Source organism: Macaca thibetana, chromosome 18 (assembly GCF_024542745.1).
Source record: "Macaca thibetana thibetana isolate TM-01 chromosome 18, ASM2454274v1, whole genome shotgun sequence".
Classification (NCBI taxonomy): domain Eukaryota; kingdom Metazoa; phylum Chordata; class Mammalia; order Primates; family Cercopithecidae; genus Macaca; species Macaca thibetana.
In genome coordinates, this window is record NC_065595.1 from 5,814,781 (window position 1) to 5,839,006 (window position 24,226).

The following is a 24,226-nucleotide window of genomic DNA, read 5'->3' on the forward strand; positions in this document are numbered from 1 at the left end:
ACGGGCCTGGGTTTCGATCCCCGGTTCCAGGCCGTGTACGGTAAGATGACCTCGGGCCACACGCTGCTGTAGCAGATGCTTTTGGTTGCCTCCCAAGGGGTGATCTCCCACAAGGTGGGTCCATATTTCAATCCTGGAACCTGCGGATATTATCTTCTATGGTACAGCATGTGCTTAAGTTAAGGATCTTGAGAGGATACATTCGTCCTGGGTTATGTGGGTGGGTCCTAAATTCTAGGGCATGTATTTTTGCAAGACAGATGCACAGAAGAGAAGACAAGTACGGAGGAGATTATGATGTGAAGATGGAGGCAGAGACTGGGGTGATGCGGCCGCAAGCCTCGGAATGCCTGGAGCCACCACATGCTCCAAGAGGCAAGAAAGGACCCTCCCCTGGAGCCTCCCTCGGGAGCTGGGTCCGGCTGACACTTTGGTTTCTGGACTTGTAACTTCCAGAGCTGTGAGATAACAAACTGTTGTCTTAAGCCACCCAGTTTGTAGAAATGTGTTATGGTAGCTGCAGAGAACGGACACACCCATTTCCCACCCGTTCCCAGCTTCTTTCTGGTCACTAGGTCCTCCGTGCTCTTCACGCATCCCTCCTCAGGGAAGCTGCTGTCCTCTCCGGCCCAGACGTAGTGTCTGACTAGTCTAAGACAACCATAGACGCCTTATTTTCATCACCCGTGAGGACTGAGGGCAGAGACACTTGGCAGTGTTCTTGCTCCTGACCCTTGGGGAGAGGCCAGATGACAGGGCTGGCTTCTGGAAAAGGTTTTGTCAGTCAACCTAAGGGCAATCTAAGAAGGTGCCAGGTCAAAGTCAGGCAGGTCTGCAAAGTGGGGTCCCCAGAGCAACATGGAGCAAGACAAAGGGGATGCTGGGAAGAATTGGAGCTGGGTTGGTCTGGGGAAGCCGGTGGCAGTGGGAGAGGTGGAAGACTAATATGGTTTGGGTATTTGTCCCCCAAATCTCATGCTGCAATATAATCCCCAGAGTTGGAAGTGGGGTCTGGTGGAAGGTGTTTGGGTCATGGGGGTGGATACCGCATGGCTTGGTGTTGTCCTTGTGATAGTGAGTTCGGTTGTTTAAGTGTGTGGCACCTCCCATCCTCCTCTTGTTCCTGCTCCCGTCATGTGATACGATGGCTCCCCCCACACCTTCCACCATGAGTGAAAGCTCCCTGAGGCCTTCCCAGAAGCCGAGTAGATGCTGGCACCGTGCTTCCTATAAAGCCTGCAGAACCACGAGCCAATCAAACTCCTTTTCTTTATAAATTACCCAGTCTTAGGTATTTCTCTTCTTTTTTTCGATTTTTATTTTCAGTTCAGGGGTACATGTGCAGGTTTGTTACACAGGTAAACTTGTGTCATGGGGGTTTGTTTTACAGATTATTTCATCACCCAGGATTATGCTAGTACCCATTAGTTATTTTTCCTGATCCTCTCCCTCCTCCCACCCTCCGTGATAGGCCCCAGTATGTGTTGTTTATAGCAACACAAGAAGGGCCTAAAACAGGGGCTGACCCAGGACAATATCTCATCTGAGGGTCGGGGGCCGAGGGTGGGTGTCTAAGCAGGGTTGATCTGATGAGCTCCAAATGGAAGGAGCAACCAAGCATTTGAACCAGAACATTCATTCAAAGTAGACACAAATATGGGACTCTCAGCCCTCATAGTCCTGCACTGTGGCACCATCGTGATCCTTTTAAATAGATTCCAGCATGGAGGGTGAGGGTGAAGTTTTTACTTGTCCTCCCATTTGTTATATGACAGATATTTTTTAGAAAATTCGATTATCATTCCTATAGACATATTACTTCCCAAATTTTCAAATAAATTAAATGGAGAGACCATAGAAAATCCCAAAAGGGCTTTCAATGGATGTTGATGAAAATAATGCTAAATATTATGTTAAAGTAAAGAGCTAACATTAGCTAGAGTATTTCTGAACAAGAAGAGTAGGGAGAGTGGATTTCTTTTACTAGGTATCAGTATCTACCATGAAGCTATGTAGTAAATAGATTAGGGCAATATTGCTATTAGCAAAAATTAACCAATAGAATGAAAGAGAGCCCAAAAACAGACCTATACACATACAGGATTTCAGTGTATGACAGACATAGATGTCAGTTCAGTAAATGCAGGTGGAATGCATGGTCATCCATACGGAAAACATAAAGTTGGATCACTACTTCATACTCTTAAAAGAAAAATAATCAGCTCCAGATGAATTAAGGACTTAATATCAAAAACAAAACTTAAAATGGTTAATAGACAATGGAGATGAATATCCTTTCAATCTTGGTTTAGATTCCTTACATAAAAACTGGAGAAAGAGTACCTACATAAGACACATTACTTTTTACTTTTAAAGAAAAGATACTCTTGGTCTTGACTTTATTATTGTTAAAAACATTTGATCATCCAAAGATACCACAAATAAAGCAAAATAGCAAGTTTAAAACTTGGAGATAGTATTTTATGCACACAACCAGTGGAATATTACTATCAAATACATAAAAACCCTCTTACAAGTTAATAAGAAAATAGAGGCCAGGCACGATGGCTTATACCTGTAATTCCAACACTTTGGGAGGCCGAGGTGGGTGGATCACTTGAGGTCAGAAGTTTGAGACCAGCCTGGCTAATATAGTGAAACCCGTCTCTACTAAAAGTACAAAAATTATCAGGGATTGGTAGTGGGCGCCTGTAATCCCAGCTACTCGGGAGGCAGAGGCAGGAGAATCGCTTGAGCCTGGGAAGAGGAGGTTGCAGTGAGCCCAGATCATGCCACTGCACTCTAGCCTGGGCAACAGAGTAAGACTTGGTCTCAAAAAAACAAAAAAAAACACACAAACAAAAAAGAAAATAGAAAAATACCAATAAAAGCACATGCAAAAGACATGAACAGGCATTTATCCAGAAGAAGGAACACATAAACCATATAAAAATGTTCATTAATGATTAGTGAATGGCAGTCAAGACCACAAAGAGATACGTTTTACACCATGTGGCTGGCAAATATGAACAAGACTGACAGTCACAGGGCAAGGCAGGATGCGACGCCACAGGGTTTCTTACAATGCACGGCTGGAAGTCGTGTTGTTATAATCACTTACAACTTCTTAAAGCTGGCTGCCGTAACAGAATACCACAGGCTCGGGGGCTTAAACAACAGACGTTTATTTTCCCACAGTCCTGGAGGCTGAAAGTCCAAGATCAAGGTGTCAGCACGGTGGGTTTCTCCTGAGATCTCTCCTCGGCTTGCAGATGTCCACCTTCTCGCAGTGGCCTCACATACTCTTTCCTCTGCGAATGCCTCCCTGGTGACTCTGTGGGCCCGGATTTCCTCGTTAGAAGGACAAATCAGATTGGATGGGGGCCCTCCACCCCCGAAAGGCCTCATTTTAACTTAATCACCCCTTTAAAAGCCGTATCCTCAAATTCGGCTACATTCAGAGGTGCTGGGGTTGGGAGGCTTCATCACAGGGGTTTTGGAGGCCAGAGGGAGACATAGTTCAGTCTGTAACAGGGGGCGTCAGCCTCTGCTACCCTTAGCTTTCCCATCGCTTCTTTCCGTGGTTCTGTCCTTACTTCCTTTCTGGCCTGTCCATCCGTCCAGCCGTCTACGATCTGTGCATCTCGCCTGTCCATCCCTGTCATCCACCTGTCCCTCCTCTCCTGTGCAGGCTCCTCTTCTTCTCCTTGGCCCTCGGCGTCACTGTCCCTCAGCTTTCAGCCTGCTTTGCTCTCCTTCCTCATCTCACATTAGGGAGAGTCATTACCATTCACTCTCCCTAGTCACATTCTGAACAAAAGGCATTCCAGGAAACAAAGCATCCGGCTGCCACTGCACAGCGACAGTGACATTCTGCTTAGGTGCAATCCAGCTTCCCCGTTTCCTGGCTCTGTGGCCAGCCTGTGCATCAGTTACTTCATAGGTAAAGCTGGACTGCTGGCAGTAGCTAGGAGTTGTCAGGAATGTGAAACCGGCTGATACTTGTGTGGTACTTAGAACAATGACTGGCATGTTGTGAGGGTTACATGGGAGTTTGTTAAATAAATACATAAAACCGCGAGAAACTCCTTACCTCATGTTTAACTAGCAAGTTCGTTTCAACCGTAGGGCTTCAACGGAAGAGTGCCTGCTGCTTCCTTGTGCAGCACTGAGTGCTGTGTTCTCCAGGTCCGTGCTCAATCAGTACTTGTTAATTTGGTAACAAATTACGAGATTTGTTTAAAATGCGCTTATACTCTATTAATTATCAGTGATACAGAAATAAGTTGTAAGTGTGAAGACAACTATTCCACTTGGCTCATGGTTCTTTTGCGCAGTTTCTAATAAGATAAAAAAGAAAACAATCTTTCAAAAGAGCCTGGGTGGGGAGTGTGGAGAGGCAACCTTGCTGCAACAGGGATGAATTGCAGGGGCTCGGGCGGCCTCCAGCCCCGCTGCCTGTGAGTTTATCCTTAAGCTCATTGATCTCATAGCTTGAGCCGAGGCGAGCACTGCCTGTTTCTGCTTTGGGTCTAGCTTGGCACCCTGATCTCATGGCAACACTCACACTTCTCTAGGCAGTGGCAGAAAGAGAGGAGCTGCTCCTCGTGCCGCAGGCTCACCTTGCCAGTTCCTTTCTGTCCGTCTCTCTGTCAGCATCCCCTGCGTCCCAGCAGCTGCTCACCCCTCCTAACCACAGCCAGGGCGAGGGCAATGGTAGCAGCCACCCCTTCCGGCCTCTGCTCTGCTCTTTCAGGGCCAGCGACCTCTGTCTGGCCTTGGGCCCGTACTCGCGCCTCCAGCAGGCAGAGGCTGGCTGCCCGCCACCTCAGCTTCTCCAGATCTGTCAGGCCTGCGGCTCCACCCCTCACTTTCAAGGGCAGAAAAGGGCCTGGATTTTTCTGAGGTCTGGAAGGGACAAGATTGAGGATGCTAACACTGAACATGGAGGATCCCTGCATGCTGGATCTCTGAAGATGAGGCTCCCATCCAATCAGTGGGAGGCACTACGGTCTCGAACCAGGTCACAGAAATCTTTGCGCCTGATCTGATATCGGATTCCTAGGAAGAGAAGGCCACCTTCTGTAGAGGGGGCAGGAGGATGAAAGGACACTTTCTGTTTTGTCTCATAAATGGAGGCATATTTAGCGTACTTAGACTAGCATTATGGCAGAGGAATGGATGGAAATTACAGAAATTTTGAAAGAATCATAGGAGTCAAAGACTAATTGGCAATACATGTTTAAAAATACAGAGGGTTTAAAGAACAATCTAGGATCTTAAGCCTGGGGAGGGAAGGAGTGGATGGCAATGGTGACTGCGGGCTATGGAAATCAGTAAGAACCTGGGGGAGCTGGAGCTGGTTGTAGGGGGATGGTGAGTGCAGAGCTGGGTGTGTGGAAGCTGAGGTGACGGCAGGACTTGTCACATGGAGACTGAACCTGCCCAGCTGCAGCAGGCAATGCTCAGAAAGCTCAAGGCTGGAGATGCAGATTTGGGTGTTACCCCAAAAACATGGCAACAGAAACTGCGACAGCCAAGAGTCAGTCACATGAGGCAGAGTTCACCTGGATGATGGTCGGTTATGGATACGGCCCCATGCTGTCATATCTGCAACCAGTACCTTTCCAAGAAACAGCACAGAAACAAATAGAACTAAGTATTCCAAGGGCTATATTTATGATTACCAAGCCTTAGTTTTCTGCAAATTTGGAATTCATGTATTTATTTATATATTTATTTATTATGTGGTGCCTTAGGGTTCTCCAGAGAAACAGAACTAATAGGATATATAGAGCTGTAAAGAAAGAGGCTCGGCATGGGAATTGGCTCACACAGTTATGGAGGCTGTGCATCAGGCTCGGCCACCTGTAAGCAGGAAAGCCGGTGGTGTTGGTTTCAGTTCCACTCTGAAGCCCTGAGAAGCGGAGGAGCCCAGTCTGAGTCTGATGTCCCAGGAACTGGGAGCACTCATGTCTGGGAGCAGGAGGAGATGAACGTCCCAGCTCCAGCAGAGCACAACTTCTCCCCCTGCCTTTGTGCTCTATTCCAGCCGTCAAAGGACTGCACAATGGTGAGGGTGGGTCCTCTTTACAGTCCATTGATTCAAATGCCAACCTCTTCTGGAAACGCCCTCACATACACACACCCAGAAATATCGCTTTACCAGTTATCTGAGCACGCCTTAGCTCAGTCAGGTTAACGTATACAATTAACCATCATCTACGGAAAGAATCTTTTGATTTTTGTCTTTTTTCAGGATTAAAACCATGTTGGGACTCTCCCAGAAGTAAGGTATGGCCTCTCCTCCCACCATTGTTGTATGTAAGAACCATCTTGGAAACGTGCGTATGTTCTCAGAAGACGTTTACAAAGGATTTCAATACAGGTTATTAAAGAAAAAATTATTCATGACTTTAAGGAAGACATTATTCGAAGGGGGCCGTGATGATAGGAACAGGGACCACTTCAATGGGGTCTTGCAGTTGGGGAGAGATTGGACTCAGCTCCAACAAGAAGTGGCGATTTATGGCCAAGGACAGGATGGGGGTCAGTGGATGGAAAATTACTACGAGGAGACAGCACGGATAAGAGGGTTCTGGCTGAAATTATGACTGTTTGGGAAGGCAGGCCAGGGTGCTCAGATACCAAGGGTGGGGGATTTTTGCTAAGCTGACTTGGCAGGATTCCTGCTCACAGCGGATTCTACAAGGACAGAGGGAAGCCTAGGCTTGAGGCTAGTCAATCACAGGACTCAGGAATTCAGCTAAAGTTTTGGTTGAAGGAGAGTCTTCATCAAAGTAAAGCTGAGACGGCAATGATTATGGTCATGACTTGCCATTTTATGTTTCTAAACAGGGTAGTTCTGCCTTGGAATCATCACAGTAAAGGCAGTCTGTGGATTCAGCCCCTGGTGTTGACTTGGCCTGTGCTTTTCAACCTTGAAATAGCTGAGCCAAGGCCTCAGCCATGCTGGGTTCAGTGGGAGGGAGCACAGTTCAGCCCAGGGCTTTATGAATATGCTACAGAGGGCTTGTCATCAGCTTCTCTTATGTGACAGGCCAAGTGTTCCCCACCTCCATGATGGGTACAGCACATCCGGGCAGGAAGGACAGCAAGTGTCCATTTCCTTGCAGTTCTCCTACAGTCTGTAACCACTCCATTTCATTAGCAAATTGTGTGTTCTATCTATGATGCCAGAGGATGGGAGGTGCTGTAGGGGCTGAACTAAAATGGTATCAGGAAAGGTCCGTTCCAGACCCCTGGAATGAAGCGTCTAGCAAGCAGGAAGCCCTCGCTCTTGTTCCAGGTCAGGTGGCACTAAAAGCAGCGGGCTGAATGCATGCGTGAGAACTCATTTCCGGTTAGTGCTTGGGATGTTTTCAAGAACCCCTGGAGTCCCAGGCTCCCCATCAGTAAAACTGGGCTGCCTGGTCAGCCCCCCAGGGCTGTGATGACAGCAGGTAAGGTCTGGTGAGCAGGGCTTTCCCACATAGATGGCCGGAGGACTGTGGGCGATGGGGCTGGCTACCTTTTGTGCTCCATAAATGTACTGTCAATAATTATGGGCTACCAAAACATGTCTCGAGGACCTAATTTTTATGTGGAAGTTTATGGAATCCTGTAGAAGACTTTTGAAAATGCAACTGAGGGACGGAGAAACCTTACCCATAAAAACACCACTTCCATCACCGCTCTGGTAAGAAAGGAATATTCAGGTGGCCCAATGTTAAACATTAAGAAAATTCCAAGTACCTGGGAATGTCTACTACCAAAACAGACACAACAGTCTTCAAACAACCCATCACTAGAACCTCTGAAAGTAAGGGTATAGAGGAGGGAACCCAGGGAGGGGCGCCTGTCCAGAAGCTGGACCGTGGTGGGAGGACCGGCAGAACGGTGGAGCCTGACTTCCCAATCAGGCCTTTGTGAACCGGATTCAGCTTTCTCAGGACCACTGGCGATCACTGAAGGACGTGGGGAGCACCAGAGTACAATCAGCTCCTGGGCAGCGAGGAGGACAGACACGCGGGAGCGATTTGGGGCAGATGGTGATTTCGGAGATGACTCTAATTTCCTAGCTGACAGCAGCTGTGAGCAGCAGACAAAGACAGGGCGGAGGAATGGGAGTAGCAAGTGGACTAAAAACCAATTTAAGGAGAATGGAGGAAAAAGTGTGTCACCAAAATTGTGAGGTTAGAAACAATTTAGGATACAGAAAGAAAAACATGAGTGAAAGAAACAAACGTAACAATACTATCGTGGGGAAAAAGAACAGAAAGCAGGATTTTCACAGATCTGTATATTAATGCATGGAGTTTGGGAAGACTTAAAAATTTCATGTAATGAGGCTAATAAAACCTAAGGCTGCGAGCAGGCTGAAGGATACACTCAGGTTTGGAACATAAGCCTGGGATGGCAAGCAGTGTAATGTACCCATGCTAACATTTATGAAATACTTGGTGTGTATAAGGTATAACTTGTATGCAGGTGTAGATCCAAGTTTTCGGGGTCCAAGGGTTAGACAGGTTTTGGAGTCTTCCATAAGAAAGGAAATAATTATAAACCTGAAATTAAGTACTGGGCTTAGGAATCTGTGAAAATGAGGGGCCCCAAAACTTAAGTTTTGTGACCTTCTGGGTAACTCACCCCCCGTAGCGAAAGGTATATAGTAAGAGAAGGAACACCCAGCAACCCACCACACCGTGTAAGAATTTGTCCAAGATGAACCCCTGGGAAACTCACTGTCATCCTCCTACCTCCTCACCAGAAACAAACATTCTCCGGAAGCCTCAGCTTACCTTTCCCTTGCATTTCTTCACAGGGTTTTGACACATACGTATGTATCTCCAAAGAGTAGTTATTTAGCTCCGTATTTCTGAACTCTATATAAATTCTGTCAGAATACCTATTTAATCTTGCAATCTGCCTTTTTTGCTCGAAGTGTTGGTTAGATTCATTGGTGCTGGCAAATGCAGCTATTAGCTCCTTTTCCCTTGCTTGTCGAAACAAAGGCAGTTCCTGCTTTCCACACCTGTGAAACTCACGTTAAGTCAGAACTCTTGCCTCAACTTGCACGGTCCCATGGCAACCGAAATTGGGCACCACAATTTTTTTCCACCAATCTTTTGTCAAAACTTGCCACTTTTTGTTCTTACATATGTTATATTCAGCTCCAGGGCCACGGGCAAGAGTACTTCTATGGTGAACACCCAGGGGAGGAAATTCTGCGTCATGGAGAATCTGCAGCTTCAACTTTTCTGAATAATGCCACGTTGGCCAGCCAGGTGGTTCCACGAATATACGTCCCACCAGCAGGGGATGAGAGTTCCCTCTGCTCCATCCACTGTGTTATTGATTAAAAGTTTCTTACCAATCCGGCAGATGAAAACTAGTAACCCGTTCTGCATTTTCTTGATTTTAGTGAGATTGAAAGTATTTTTGGAAGTGTATTGGCTTCACGTTTTCCTCTTTACTGAAATGGTCTTTTGCCCGTTAGGGCAGCTTTTCCCCCTTTTTTGGGGGCTCCTTTGTGTGTCTCAAAGTGATGTTTTCTTGGCTTTGTGTTCTTTAAAGTTTCTCTTTCGTGGCTTTTTTTTTTTTTTTTTTCTGATAAAGTTCTTGATTTTAAAAATCAAACTTTTTCTTTATGGTTTCTAATTTTGTGTCTTATTTAAGAAATCCGTTCCAAAATGTCATAAGGATCTTCTCCTGTCTAGTTTTGCAAGCGTAAAGGTTTTACTTTTCCTGGAATGGACTCTTGTGTGGTATGGGGTAGAGACTGACTTTCATTTTCTCCCACATGGATACGTGATTGTCTCAGCACTATTTGTTGAACACTGAACCCTTTCCGTTGCACTGTAATGTAACCTCTGACACATAACTAGTTTCCACAAGTGTGTAAGCCTGTTCTGGGGTCTCTATTTTGTTCCGTTTGTTCCACTGCCTCAATTGTCTATCGATGCATGAATGCCTTGCTGCGCTGATTACTGGCGCTTTCTAGGAAGTGCAGATACCTGGCTGGGGAAGTATCTCTGCCTCGAGCTTCCATAAGGTGTGCATTCTTCAAAGAAACAGGTCAGCTCGGAGTAGCCCAGCAGGCTCACCACAGATCAGTCCAGCGACCTGCCTCACCCATTCCTACACCTGCGAGCCCTGCGTGAGCGGATGGCACAGCTATGCAGACCAGCATCATCACTCGCTTTCTGTGGTATCTCACGCTGGCCACTGTTCCCTAGTCAGTTTCCTCCCTTCTCCTTCAGGGCTTCTTCCAAGCTTTCATCTTTCTCTTTAAGTCCCAACGCCACCCTGCCTTGCCACTCAGCTGACGACACACAGAGGCTGACCAGCTGGGCTCGGCTGCCAATGCGTCATCTTTCCACAAACTCCTCTGCCTGAGCTGCTCTCCTGCCTCCGGTCAGCTCTGCTCTGAGTCGAACCTGCCAAGACCTTACTCCACTATTCTCTTTGATCTTCCATGGGTTTCCAACCTCTCCTCCATGGCCTCCCTTCCTTTAGCACATTCCCCATTTCTTTCATCTTTAACAAAAATATAAATCAAACCAATTTACAACTCAAAACAAAAAATAAAATCCTTTCCTCAGAATCTGCTAACCATTACAGGGTAAGAGGGGATTGCAAGATGGTGCTGGCCAGATGACCCCAACACACGGCAAGCCTGCCTCAACTGGCCAGCGTGCTCTCCCCGGGCAATGCCATTGCCCCCTCGGCTCCAGCTACTTCCTCTCTGCAGGCCACTCCTAATCTCCTCCAGTTCAGACAGCATCCTGAGCGCCAGACTTGAGAAGCCTGTTGCTTCTAGGCCTTCACCTGGCTGACCGATGCACCTTGAGCTCAATGTACAACTGACTGTTTTCTGCTCATGACCCATTCCTGTCCTGGATTTTAAGAGTCGATCAGAGGCCTGAGTTATTCTCGACTCCTCCGCATGTGACTCTGGATTTTAACATAGTCAGAGGCCTGAGTTATTCTCAACTCCTCCTGCTGTGTGACTGGATTTTAACAATCAGAGGCCTGAGTTATTCTTGACTCCTCCCCCGTGTGACTTCCCACATGCACTTGGTCACAAAGTCCTGTCCTTCACTCAGCCCCACACATTTCTCAAATGTACCAACTCCTCTCTAGCTTTATCCTCTCTCATCTCAACAACTACGGTAACCTTTACCTGGCCTCTGCCAAATGCAAGCCGTCCTGCACACAACTACCGCTTCTAAATACAGACACAACAGCTTATTCCCACTCAGATTCCTACGATGCTCTTCAGGCCTACAGGATCAAAACCTTAACCCTGTCCCATGATACACCTGGCCCCTGCATTCTACACCCCGCCCTCAAGCATTTCGGTGGCACTGGACGACTCTAGTCTGACATATAGCATACCCTCAAACAATATGCTGCATGAAATCTAACAGATGGAACACATGAGTGGTACTATATAAAATCAATATTAAGTGTAACCCTGAGTGGAAATCTATGAATTAGGAATTGGGGAACTGTCTCTGGATGAGAATAAGAGAAACAGAAGTAATATTGTAGTGGCTTAAAAAATGGAAATGGATAAAGTATTACTAGCATCGATCAACAATAGTTATGAAGGCAGCTTGCAAGGCAGTCAGGCTGGAAATCTCACTGGGCTAAAAGCAGAACTTCTGATAAACTCTTGCCTTCTTCATTAAGGAGGAAGAGCAAACAGTGACCGGAGAGTCTGCTCTAGAGTTAGTTGTGAAAAGAGTTCACTGATCAGGTGTGGAGGAGTGACAGAGGCCTTGGAGGAAAATGACCAGAGCATTTGCAAATTCAGAAATATGACAGAAGGGGGATACCAGGCAGAGTCAGATATGTGCCCTAGAATTCAGAGCAAAAGTGGGAGTAAGCCCATGGACACAGACACCACAATCAAAGTGGATTAAAGAGGGTCTTCAAAAAAGGGAAATTGTAACATTTAGTAGGGTACATCAGAGGTAACGAAAACAGAGATCTAGAGAGTTACACATCACATTCTCCTGTGGCTATATGGAAGAATCTCTTACAGATACCGAAATTTTTCCTTTTGAAAAAGTAATTTAGTTTTATTTTTAATTATAAAAGCTGAATTTTTTCTTTTTTTTTGAGATGAAGTCTTGCTCTGTCACTCAGGCTGGAGTGCAGTGGCATGATCTCAGCTCACTGCAACCTCTGCTTTCTGGGTTCAAGCGATTCTCCTGTCTCAGTCTCCCAAGCAGATGAGATTACAGGAGTGCGTCAACATGCCCGGCTAATTTTTTTTTTTGTATTTTTAGTAGACAGGGTTTCACCATGTTGGCCAGGCTGGTCTTGAACTCCTGACCTCCAGTGATCCACCTGTCTTGGCTTCCCAAAGTGCTGGGATTACAGGTGTGAGTCACTGTGTCTGGCCAAAAGCTCAGATCTTAAAGGGGCATGAGCATATTGTAAAATGGGAGGTACATAAAAATGAATCTAGAAAAAGCAAACGGTCTTAAGCCAAATGACAGGGCCATGGAGGGTGGCTAAATCCCCACCTGCCCTCAGATGCTGGGCTTCTTCAGCAAGCTACAGTTTGAGCAGGTCCTTTGAAGAGCAGGGCTGCTGTTTTGAGTTTAGGATAGCAAGTGGAACTTCTCAGCCTGTTAAATGTTGACATTTCAGTGAATACTGAAACTGAACATTCTATAGCAAAGGAAAAAATGATTAGGAGAGAAAGTCTAAGTTAAGGACTCATCCAGTCAAAGTGTGTTACATCAGGGAGACAAGAGGCTCTGCTATGATATTTTCTATACTCCTCAAATGTTGGAAATTTCATCTAAAACAAGCAGTCAAACCAAGAAACTAACTAAATTAAGTAGGGAGATAAAGTAAACAAGCAAGATAGATTGCCTGGAGGTCTCTCTATCCTGAATATCCCAAAATTTCAAGAACACATCTGAAATTCCTCTACAGACAGTTCTAAGGGAGATGGAACAAACACATCAGAGGGGATACCTCACAATGAAGCCACCACAGATAAACATGGTTCTAGACCCCTCCCAATGCACATAGGACTTATACAGATATGGAATTGGGATCTTGTAAGTGAAAGTCACTTTTTGCCAAATCTCCAGCAAATACTTCAAATAAAATAGAATCCCCCCCCCTTTTTTTTAAAGGGGGCCTCACACACATATTTGAGTATGTCTGTCATTCACTCCCATGCTCTTTTGGCAGTCAGAAGTATCAGTGCAAGCAAGTTCTAAATGGGATGAGAGCACTTCATGGCCGCCTTCTATGGTCCAGGCTTGTACCTCTCATCACACTGCCATCCTAACAACCCACACAACGGGGACGCCTGATGAGGCTAAGGTGCCTGCGCAGGCCCACACCCTGTTAGAAAAGGTGGGATAGGTGCCCAGGTCTACCCGACTTGGGAGTGTGTACTTTTCCTGCTATGTACAAGGCCCTTAATTCACAGAGGGGGAAATCTGAGTCAGATTCCTAAAACTCACACAATTTTGAAGAATGTATTTACCATCTGGTTCCCTATGGTCCTCAACCATTTTCACGTTTTTTTTTTTTTTTTTGAGACGGAGTCTTGCTGTGTCGCCCAGGCTGGAGTGCAGTGGCCGGATCTCAGCTCATTGCAAGCTCCGCCTCCCGGGTTTTTACGCCATTCTCCTGCCTCAGCCTCCCGAGTAGCTGGGACTACAGGCGCCCACCACCTCGCCCGGCTAGTTTTTTGTATTTTTTAGTAGAGACGGGGTTTCACCGTGTTAGCCAGGATGGTCTCGAACTCCTGACGTCGTGATCCGCCCGTCTCGGCCTCCCAAAGTACTGGGATTACAGGCTTGAGCCACCGCGCCCGGCTTTTTTTTTTTTTTTTTTTTTTTTGAGACGGAGTCTCGCTCTGTCGCCCAGGCTGGAGTGCAGTGGCGCGATCTCGGCTCACTGCAAGCTCCGCCTCCCGGGCTTACGCCATTCTCCTGCCTCAGCCTCCCGAGTAGCTGGGACTACAGGCGCCGCCACCTCGCCCGGCTAGTTTTTTGTATTTTTTAGTAGAGACGGGGTTTCACCGTGTTCGCCAGGATGGTCTCGATCTCCTGACCGCGTGATCCGCCCGTCTCGGCCTCCCAAAGTGCTGGGATTACAGGCTTGAGCCACCGCGCCCGGCCCATTTTCACGTTTATCTCAAGTCAGATTCCAAAGTATGTGGAAGGCAGCTGCTAACGACATATTTGTTAATTTTATTCTGCAGACATTATACAGTTCTATAATATAAAATGAATACAATACTAAAATCTATTTCCTTTATTTACATGGCATAAAATTTTCAATAACAAACATCTAATCATGAAAGATGGTGTTAAAGCAGAAATACTGTCATGATTGAGTCAATAGGAGAACATAAAATATGCTGTATTTCATAATTTTTCCATAAGAAAATGTCTAGTTTGTTTAAATGCAACAAATACTGTATTAGATTCACTTTATAAACCATACACTCCTTCCTGTCTTTTGAACACATTCTGGAAGACAGTTGTGAAGAACAGAGTAGTGAGTCCACGCCATTCAACATCCGTCAGAAACCTGCTTGCTTGCTTATTTTAATCATCTTGGGATCGATTATCTTCAATGATAATAGTTCTTCTAGGATAAGATTCAATTTCTACAAATATATATCGAAAATCATATTCACCACTTTCTCGGTTCTGAAAAAAATGTAGTGTTTCCAGGTATTATTTTCCTTTCCAGAACTTAAATAACACCGCGCTCAGAACCTCTGACCCCACGACCCACAATTCCCACACCTCTTTTACTTCCGCATACACCGTTCCTTGCTTCCCTGGCTCAGAGCCCTCAATGTAGAATTTCACACGTGTGTGTTTCAGCTCATCTTTTACATATTCAGTGAAACTGTCAAGAAAACGAAATATCAGTCTAAGTTCCTTTCATTTAAAAATTTCCCCAGAGCTTCCTCTGAATTCAAGCCACGGTACCTGACGTGCTGCCGGCGACCCCGCCTTGTCACCTCCCCATAGCCTTTAACAGGCTCACCAAAGACAGCGATTACCTGCAGAACAAGGACAGTGCTTTATTTTGTGTTATTTTTTAAGCTTACTAAAGAAATAATTTCTAACAATCCAAATGATTTTAGGAAAAAAAAAATCAGAAAGCATAGGACCTTTACAAAAATGACTACTCCTGGCTCACGCCTGTAATCCCAGCACTTTGGGAGGCCGAGGCAGGTGGATCACGAGGTCAGGAGTTCAAGACTAGCGTAGTCAACTAGGTGAAACCCCATCTCTACTAAAAAATACAAAAATCAGCCAGGCGTGGTGGTGTGCATCTATAGTCGCAGCTACTCAGGAGGCTGAGGCAGGAGAATCGCTCAAACCCAGTGGGCAGAAGCTGCAGTGAGCCAAGATCGTGCCACCGCACTCCAGCCTGGGTGACAGTGAGACTCCGTCTCAAAAAAAAAAAAAAAAAAAAAAAAAAAACAAACAAAAAATGACCACTCTAATAAGAAAACTGAAAAAAGGGTTATTATACAAAAATCATCCCATAAATGATTGAAACAAATATTTCATGCACACAGATTAAAATAGGTAGCTTTATGGTGTGACTTGTAGTTTCAGAACAATGTAGGTTGAAATGATGCAGTTCCTTCTCCCCTTATAGAAAACAAACATAACAACACAGAGTTCAGATGTTTCTCTACTAACCCCTTATGGTTTGAAGATAAAATATATGAATATTTTTAATGAAATTTAATTAATTAATAACATCTAACACTAAAATATGAGATAAAAAAATTTTAAAGTCACTAAACACAGTGAAGAAAAAGAAAACAGATAATAATGACATTTAAAATAAATCAGAGCTACAGGTGTGAATCCATTATTTCTAATGAGAAAATCCACATGAAGTAGAAATGTAGATTTTATTGAATTCAAAATGCAAATACTGTGGAACCCCCCAAAAAATATAAATTTGATATTAAACTAAAAAAATTTGACCCTCAACTCTATGAAATTTATCTTATTTTGTCCGTTTGTGGAGTATCTTCAGTATCACATTTTCCAGGATAAAAAGAAGTAATATGTAAGATGATATTTCAGAATTGTGTAGCACAAACAGATAGAACAATTTACTTTTAATCTATTAAACATATAAATATCAACACCCATCAAGATTTTCTGTTTTTCAAGCAGACACGGTACCCAGCAAAGAGAAGGGTACCCCTTAAAAATGGTGACAAAATTGTTAAAGTTTCATTATTATTTGTAGAGCTTTTTCAGGCAGCAAATTAAGGTATGACTTTAATAGTATCTCACTATTGTATATTCTGTTTGTTCAAAATGCTGAAAAAATCTATGAAAGGCTGAGTTTGTGAATAAAACAGCAACTCTTCATCTCTTTCCAGAGACGCGTCCTAACATTTAATAAGGTTACACCCATAGGTACTTCCGGAGTCTGTAAAGAATGTTTCTTGTCAGATATAATTTGGATTCCCAATAACTATCATGGGAACCTTCCTAATTTCCTGGTTTTCACCTCTGAGATACTTTACCCTCCCTGCCTCTTTTTCCATGGTTACCACTGACTGTCCAGAGTTCAATGAAGAGAAATCAGTGGATTTAAAAGGAAAGATGCCAGAGATCCTTAGCTTCTGAGGTTTCCACCCTGACATGATTAGAAAAACTGGTGGAACATTCAGAGCCAGGGCCCCAGGGCAGATCAGCACTGGGCTCTATACTGAGCACACTGTGGATTCAAATCTTTCTCCTCTTCAGGGGCTGCAAATGCGAGCTAGGATGTTACCCCCTGGTCTGTGTGAAGAACACCCCTAATATTTATGATGATAATGGCAGACAGTTACCGGCTGTTATCTTTCAATGTGAATGAAGTTGGATTTCAATGAGTAATATTTTCAGTGCTGAAGCTTTCCATCAGGGAGTAAGAAATCTGGCACTTCCCAGGCCACACGATCATGAGGTCATGCATCAGGCTTTAAAAAGACTAGAAACTTACCATGAGTTTGGTATTTTGGTGTATTCTAAGAATTTAATATCTATGAACAACCAGCAAAATGACTCTCTTGTACAATTAGCATGAAAACATCTGTACACTGAGTTTTGGGTTCTCTTAAAGAACAAAGACCTAATAATGTAATGATAAGTCAACCATTATGTATTATTATGTGAATTTCACTAGCGTGAGAACTGGTTCTTGAATTCTGCCCACTTCCTCCTCCCAACTCATCAGAGTTCATGTAACTCAATCTTGAGAACTAACCTCGGGATGTGATCTGCATTTTTCTAAGGCTCTCCCATATATCTTGCTAGGACTGGATGAAGAAAAAAGTTCTTTGAAAATCGTGTAAAACAAGCCACCTGAAATCACAGAAAACAAAGATGAAGCAAAGCAAGGACAACAGAAAAAGGCCAGCTGAAAAGACATTCAAGGGCTTATACTTGCTGTTTTTTGCAACCTGTAATGCTGATTCCAAAAAGCACCACTATTAAATAGGTAAAATCTCTTCCGGCTTCTTTCACTGTAAAGAGAAAACACCAATGGGTTACGTGTGCTGGCTGGGAGCAGGCGTGCTTGTATGCTGCTTTTTGCTTCTTGTGAGAGAAAGGCAGCCTCCAGATCAAAGCAAGGGCTCTGCGTGTGCTCAGGGGCAGCTGTTCTGAAAACTCCCTGTGTGTCGGCGCCTCAGCAGAATTCTCAGAGCAGGGCTTGGGAATCTATGTTTTAATTCAGGATGAAGAAATCCTTTTAACAAGTGATCCAGTTCACAACTGCCATAGGTTAAGCAACACTGAACTAAGGTCTGCCACTCCCAGATTAGGAAGAGTGTTGGCTTCTGTCAACCGAACGGGTAAGGGACTGAATGGACCAAAATGGGTGTCAACTCTTAACAGTCAGTAACTAGCTTGAATGCCAGTCCCATCCCACACTGACTGGTGCATGAAAACAGAATTGTGTTCGGAACAGGAATTTGGTTGGCCAGAAAGATTTATGAATTAAACTTAGAAAATGAAGAATATACACAGACCAGACATTTGTTTTCCCACACTAATAAAATACGTGCATATGGGTTAAACAGATGCACTGAGAGCTAGAGAAACTCAATCAAGACAGTGTCAGGGGACAGCGTATATACGTATGTATAGCTATAAATAAATGTATTTGTATTATACAGAAATACATATACAAATACCCTTATTTGTCCCTATTACCCAAATCAGGTCATTGGTCTCAACACCCTAGATTCCCGATTGTCCCTCCCAACATTTCATTCCTGCCTTGCTTAGCATATCAGATGAATCTTTCTATTTTTTCACTTACCAACAGCTACTGTGTATCTACTATGTGTATCTTCATATATATGCAAAGAGCTATAACATTACACTTACACTACCTTAACATTACAATTATGACTATGCTTTTCACTGATGCTGAGAAAGTGAGTCACCTCCTGGCATTATGTTTATAGACTAATTTATTCACCACATTAGCAATTCAGACTTCAGAAATATAAATCTTTAAAACATTTTTAAGAAAAAAACTTTTAGAAGAAAATTTTAACAGAGGTTGCTGCTATTTTCTATTCTATATAAAAAGCTTCTATTACGTTTATAAAACAAAATTGTTTAAAATAAGTCTTTAGCTAATACAACGCTTGTTTAAAAGTAGTCTTTAGCGTATCACGATCCTTCAAGTTTTCAGCAAGGTTCCCAACTTTGAAGACATTATTCAAAAAATAAAAAGACCTCATCTGCCAAAGTCTGTGTAATTCATGGGACTGACTCAAACAGCTGTCACAAATCCAATTTCCCTTCCGAGGTTCAGGAGTTGGGGCTCACTACTCATTCCACTCTCAGTGTGGAATTTCAATAAATATTACCTGCCAGTTATGTGCCAAGTCCCAGGTTGAGAACACAATAACAACTAATTAGTTCTCGTAAGTATCCTTATTTGTCCTTGTTACCCAAACCAGGTCACTGGCCCTAACACCTTGGATTTTTGACTGTCCGTTCCAAAAATTCACTCCTGCCTTGCTTAGGGTATCTGACAGGTCTTTTCCACTTATTTGGATAAACAACAGCTCCTGTATATCTGTTATATATAAAGCCCTGTGCTAAACATTCTCCATATTCTACACATTTAAAACATTTCTGTTTGTTACTTTATAGCTGTCTCCAACAGAAGCTGCTCACTGTCTAACTTTCTCAACCCTATCAGACCTAATAGTTTCATGCAAAAAACCCTCGTGCCATTTATTTGCTTCTGCAATTCTCTACCTCTCCTGTAGTGGGTGCTGTGGTATGGGTGCTCCCAGCTGCAGGGAACACTGGAAGCTGACAGTTGTCAGCTGAGGTCCTCTCTGGGCATTCCATAAGACAGCTTCCTCACTTAGGTCACGGCACATCCCTGGACCAGCCCACACTCAACGCCTGGTTGATGCAGAAGCATAAGACTCAGCCCCCACATTAGGCAGAAGGACAGTGACTGGCCAGCTCAGCCCCAGAGGTCCCCAGAGCAGCAGCTGAGGCCCCAGCTGCAAATGTACTTCAGCTTCTCCCTCTCCCCAGTCCGGCTTCCCTCACTCCCAAGATGTATTCTGAGAGCACTCCCTGATAAACCTCCTTACGTAAATCCCACTTCCCTGGGAAGCCAACCTACAACGGTGCTACTGGGAGTGGTAAGCAGCTCTCAATTTGGATTTTGGAGCTGGCTCGCTGGCCACTGGCTGGCAGTGAGGACCCTGTCCCCGGTGGTAGGGGGCTACTGACAGCACCTGTCATATAGCTGTAGGGCAGCTGATGCAGCTCTCACCAATGGGGACCTGGGATGGAACACTGGTGGAAGGGAATGTACTGGCTGGTGTGTTATTCTGGGAGTTTAGGGGGAATCAGCAATTTTAAGGACTTATATCAGATGGCTGTGGCTGGGGCCATGGATAATCTGGGAGAGGGACGGTGAGATGATGTGTGTAACTAATCATCAGTGAAGGTGAGTGCCAAGGGCAGGAGCCTCCTCTCGGCAGAACAAGACTCAAATTACACCCAGAGGGCAGAAAATGCGGGGGGTCAGGTCTGGGGCATAAGCGCTTCAGGGAGTTTGGCATTTCAAGCACATGAGACCTCCTACACCAAGGCCAGGGTCCTGATTTGGGAGGAAAGGCAACCTAAAGCTGGGTAGGGGGCCCTTGAGGTCAATGTTGTAAAAAAATCTTGAATCCTCAGATTCTCCTGACCCCTCTAGCCCTGAAGAAGCTGCTCATTGTCTGGTTGACACTTCCTCCATCTTGGAAACTGGGTGAGGGGTGGGTGGGGGCTTCTGCCTAGCAAGATACGTGCTGCTCTCAGGAGGTCTCTCCACCTCCCCCCCGGCCAAGTTACAACACAACCGGGCATGAGAAGGATGAGAAGGAACAATACTTGGAAGGAGCTGGAGGCCACCCCAGCAGCAGCCAGGGGAACATAGACCCCACTGCTTCTTAAGGGTGGTGTGTCAAGGCACAGAACACAAAAACGGCTGAGAGTTGATCAGCATGGGGCACACTCCTGTGATGAATTTAGCAAACAGGCAAGCACCCTGGGAACTGATATGCAGCTGGCTAGGTTTGCTCCTGGAAACTTCGAGACAGTGATGGTCCACATTAAGTAAAAGTGACAGAACAGCCATGGCAAACTAGAGGAAAGGCTCAACAGCCTCCAAGAATGGGGATGCTACCACAGATATAAGATATAAAGCCCGAAAACCCACCAGCTGACGATGTTCTTAGGAGCGACAGGAGGACACTGTATACCAAAGCCACAAGGAAGCCACAGTTACATCTTTACAGAGCAGGATGCCCTGACAGAAATGGAGATGAAAGAATTCTGAAGCAGAGACCAGGTTGGGGTGTTAAACAGAAGTCAAGATGGATGCCACCATCATAACTAACGGCAAGGCTGGAGTAGCAGTCGGGAGTGTCTGACTTACAGAGGGCAACAGAGCTGATGACTAGAACAGTGTTCTCAAGGGGAAGACTCAAGGGCAGCGGACAAGGCTGCTTCTGAATTACACAGTCATGAGAAATTAACCTCAGATGACTCCTGAGGCTGAAGGCAGTTGCTCTAATGCAAAGCTCTGAACATTGCCCCGGTTTCTGGACCTGAACCAGTTTTCAGACCTGGAACCCATTTACTGAAGGAAAGTGTATGTGACTGACTACCCCGGTCCTTCACCAAAAGGACCTATAGTTATCAACTTGGACATAGTCTGTGCTGACAGTGATATCCAAGGACCCAAAGAGTCATGATGACCCCCCGACCACTCCCCACCCCCCCGACAGCATGTAAGAAGCTCACAGCTGGGTCCAGGGACTTATCTGGTAATAATTTCCTTGATTTCCAAATGTATAAATCAAGGGGATGTACTGAGTAATTGGCAACAATAACTCCCACTTTAGTTCCTTTGGAAGTGGGTTAAGAGCTATCAGAGTGGGAAAAGTCAAATGGAAGCCTCTGAAACTGCCCCAGTGACCAAGGTAATAAATTAAAAATGGTATCACATCCATGGGGAATGGCAGAAAGAGTGCAATTCTTAGAGACCTTAGATACAGGCATGGTGGCCCCTATCACAGTCCCTTGTAATTTACCAGTCTTCCTTTACAAAACACAAATAGGCGCTGGAGAATGACAGTGGTTAACTGCAAACTTAACCAAGTGGCAGCCGGGGTACACATGCAATACCACACATGGTAACTTTACACGGCAGTGCATTAACACAATCTCATGGTATTGGCCATTGATTTGAAGAATGCCTTCTATTCAGAAGCAGCAGCAGGAGTAGTGTGTAGTAACATGAAACAGATAATAACAGTGTATGTTTATGATCCTGACCAGGATTTGCTAATTCTCTCACCCTCTGTTGTTACAGTCTTAAGGGAGTGAAACTTTCTGGATCTGGGCTGTCTAATACAGTAGCCACTCGCCACTCATGGGTATTTCAGTTCAATTTTAAATTAATTAAAATTCAGTTCTTCAGTAACATAATTTAGCAACATTTCAAGTGCTCAAAATAGCTACAAGTGGCCAGGAACTACCCAAATGGACAGCATAAATATAGGACATTTCTATGACTGCAGAAAGTTTTATTTGAATAATGCTGTTCTGGACATTCAGCAGAATATCACATTTGTCTACTATGTTTACACTATCGTGTTAGAGCCCAGAAGTAACAAGTGGCAAGTGTGTTAGAAGGCTTGGTCAGACAAGCTGCAAGTGTGAGAGGTGGGCCCAACAAAGATGCAGAGGCTCACCAACACATGAGCCGACCTCATGGGGCTACACTGGGGTGTGCCAGGACATGCCCTCCCAAGTAAAAGACAATTGTACCCTATACCTACTACCACAATGTTTCTTTGAATTCTGGACACAGCATATTCCATATTTGGGAATGTTGCTCCCATCCATTCATTCAGCAACAAGGACTGTCACCTCTGAATGGGGTGCAGATCAGGGAAGGGGTCCCTAAGCAGGCCTGGCATGCAGTGCAAGCAGCAGCACTGTTGCCTGAGCCAGATTACCTGACACACATGCTCTTTGCCACTTCTATGCCTTTCACCTCTGCATACGGATTGTTCCTTCGTGCTGAACTATTACGAATGAAAAACTAGGTTTTTGGCATATTCAGCAGATTACAAAACAATTGGTAGAATATGATTCAATTTTTTGGGTTAAAAATTATTAAAAGGTATGTGTATGAAAGTGCAAAATGTTAAAAATAGTCATCTTTGTGTGGTATAATCATGGGGTCTAAATTGCTTTGTCCTTTTTTTCCTACAAATCACATGCGAAATGAAGAAATTAAAAAAAAATCTTAAAATATCTGTGAACACATCTCTGACTTTCCCTGACAAATTACATTCCATCCTCCCTAGTTTATGTTTTTCTATTATTGCTGGTAACATACGAAAGTTTTCCCTATTGATTATGAGTCAATAATCTCTCTCTCTCTTTTTATCCTATCCAATTACTCTTTATTATATGTAACAGAGCCAATACAACTTGAGAAAAATTTCCCAAACATAACGAAAGAAAGTTATATCAAATTCAAGATCAACTTTCAAATCTGAGTTCCAATCTGTGAAGAAAACTGTAGGTCTATATGTTCTAGCTCTAAATTATGTTTAAACGGCTTTTAAAAATTCATGTTAATTGCTTTTTCACCTTTAGTAGTGAACTTGGTGTAAAAGAGCATTGGCAGCTCTTGTCACGTCTGTTGAAAGACCAATCACTGAAGTACTCCTTTTTACCTTTTTGTGATGTTGGGACGGCGGTTCCCTCTCTTTGACTCCTGTGTACAGACACTTGTTTGCTGCTACCCTCCTTTGCTTTCCGGGGGCTCGGTCCCTGCGTCCAGATGGTTTTCTGAGTGACTCCAAGAATACATCTAGGTCGCACTGTTTTCTTTTGATATTGAAGCCCCCATCTCAAACTGGGCTCTGTCTTCAAGCACGCTTTGTTAAGCACAATGTGGGGCAAAAGCAATCGCTTTGCCGAGGACCTGTGCAGCTTCTCCGTATACTGTATGGCTCGTAGAAAAGTACAAATCATGTTCACAGAAAATCGTTCCGCTTAGGGACGATGCTAACTACAATTAGGAAAGTTTTCGGGTTCACTACACATCTGGCCGGACACGTACTCAAACCTATACGTTTACATTACATGGCGTGTTAGGCAAAAACGTTGGCTTCAGCAGCGTAAATGAAAACGAAAAATCTCCAGGGAGAACCTGATGTCTACCTTCCCTTCTGTTTTCTTTGAATCAACACGCTCTGATTACCTTCTGGGCTGACATTCACTGTGTCCCCGCCATGTCTTCGCAAAGTCACCTGGGAAACCCCCCGTCTTCCTGGGAATAGTAGTTTGAAGACCTCGCTCTTAACTGGGATGCGGCAATGGGGCGCGCACAAGAGACTACATCTCCCACAATTCAAGGCGGCCAGAGCACGGCGCAGGCCGTTCCCGCGCCCCCAGGCGCTTCCGTGCCCAGCGCCTGCGCAGACGCTGCGCGTCCTTGGAGAGGCGGGAAGGCGGGGAGTTGGTGGGGTAATTGGTACCACAGACCCTACGTAATTCAAGCGGGACTTGCAAAAGCCAAATTAGCAGTTACACACTACGTGTTTTCCTTATCCTTCTAGAGTGGACTGTGCACAGTGGGAAGTACTCCCTCT

General features: G+C 44.7%; 1 protein-coding gene across 1 annotated transcript; it reads right to left on the minus strand.

The window, feature by feature from the left end:
* Window positions 1-14,283: 14,283 nt before the first annotated feature.
* TIMM21 (translocase of inner mitochondrial membrane 21) lies at window positions 14,284-23,923 on the minus strand. Its single transcript, XM_050768248.1, has 6 exons — window positions 23,306-23,923; window positions 17,483-17,545; window positions 17,287-17,384; window positions 14,988-15,061; window positions 14,799-14,904; window positions 14,284-14,699 (listed from the first exon to the last, which is right to left on the minus strand). Exons 1-6 carry the CDS (start codon window positions 23,604-23,606, stop codon window positions 14,595-14,597), a joined length of 747 nt encoding a protein of 248 aa, XP_050624205.1. The 5' UTR covers window positions 23,607-23,923; the 3' UTR covers window positions 14,284-14,594.
* Between the last annotated feature and the right edge of the window lie 303 nt (window positions 23,924-24,226).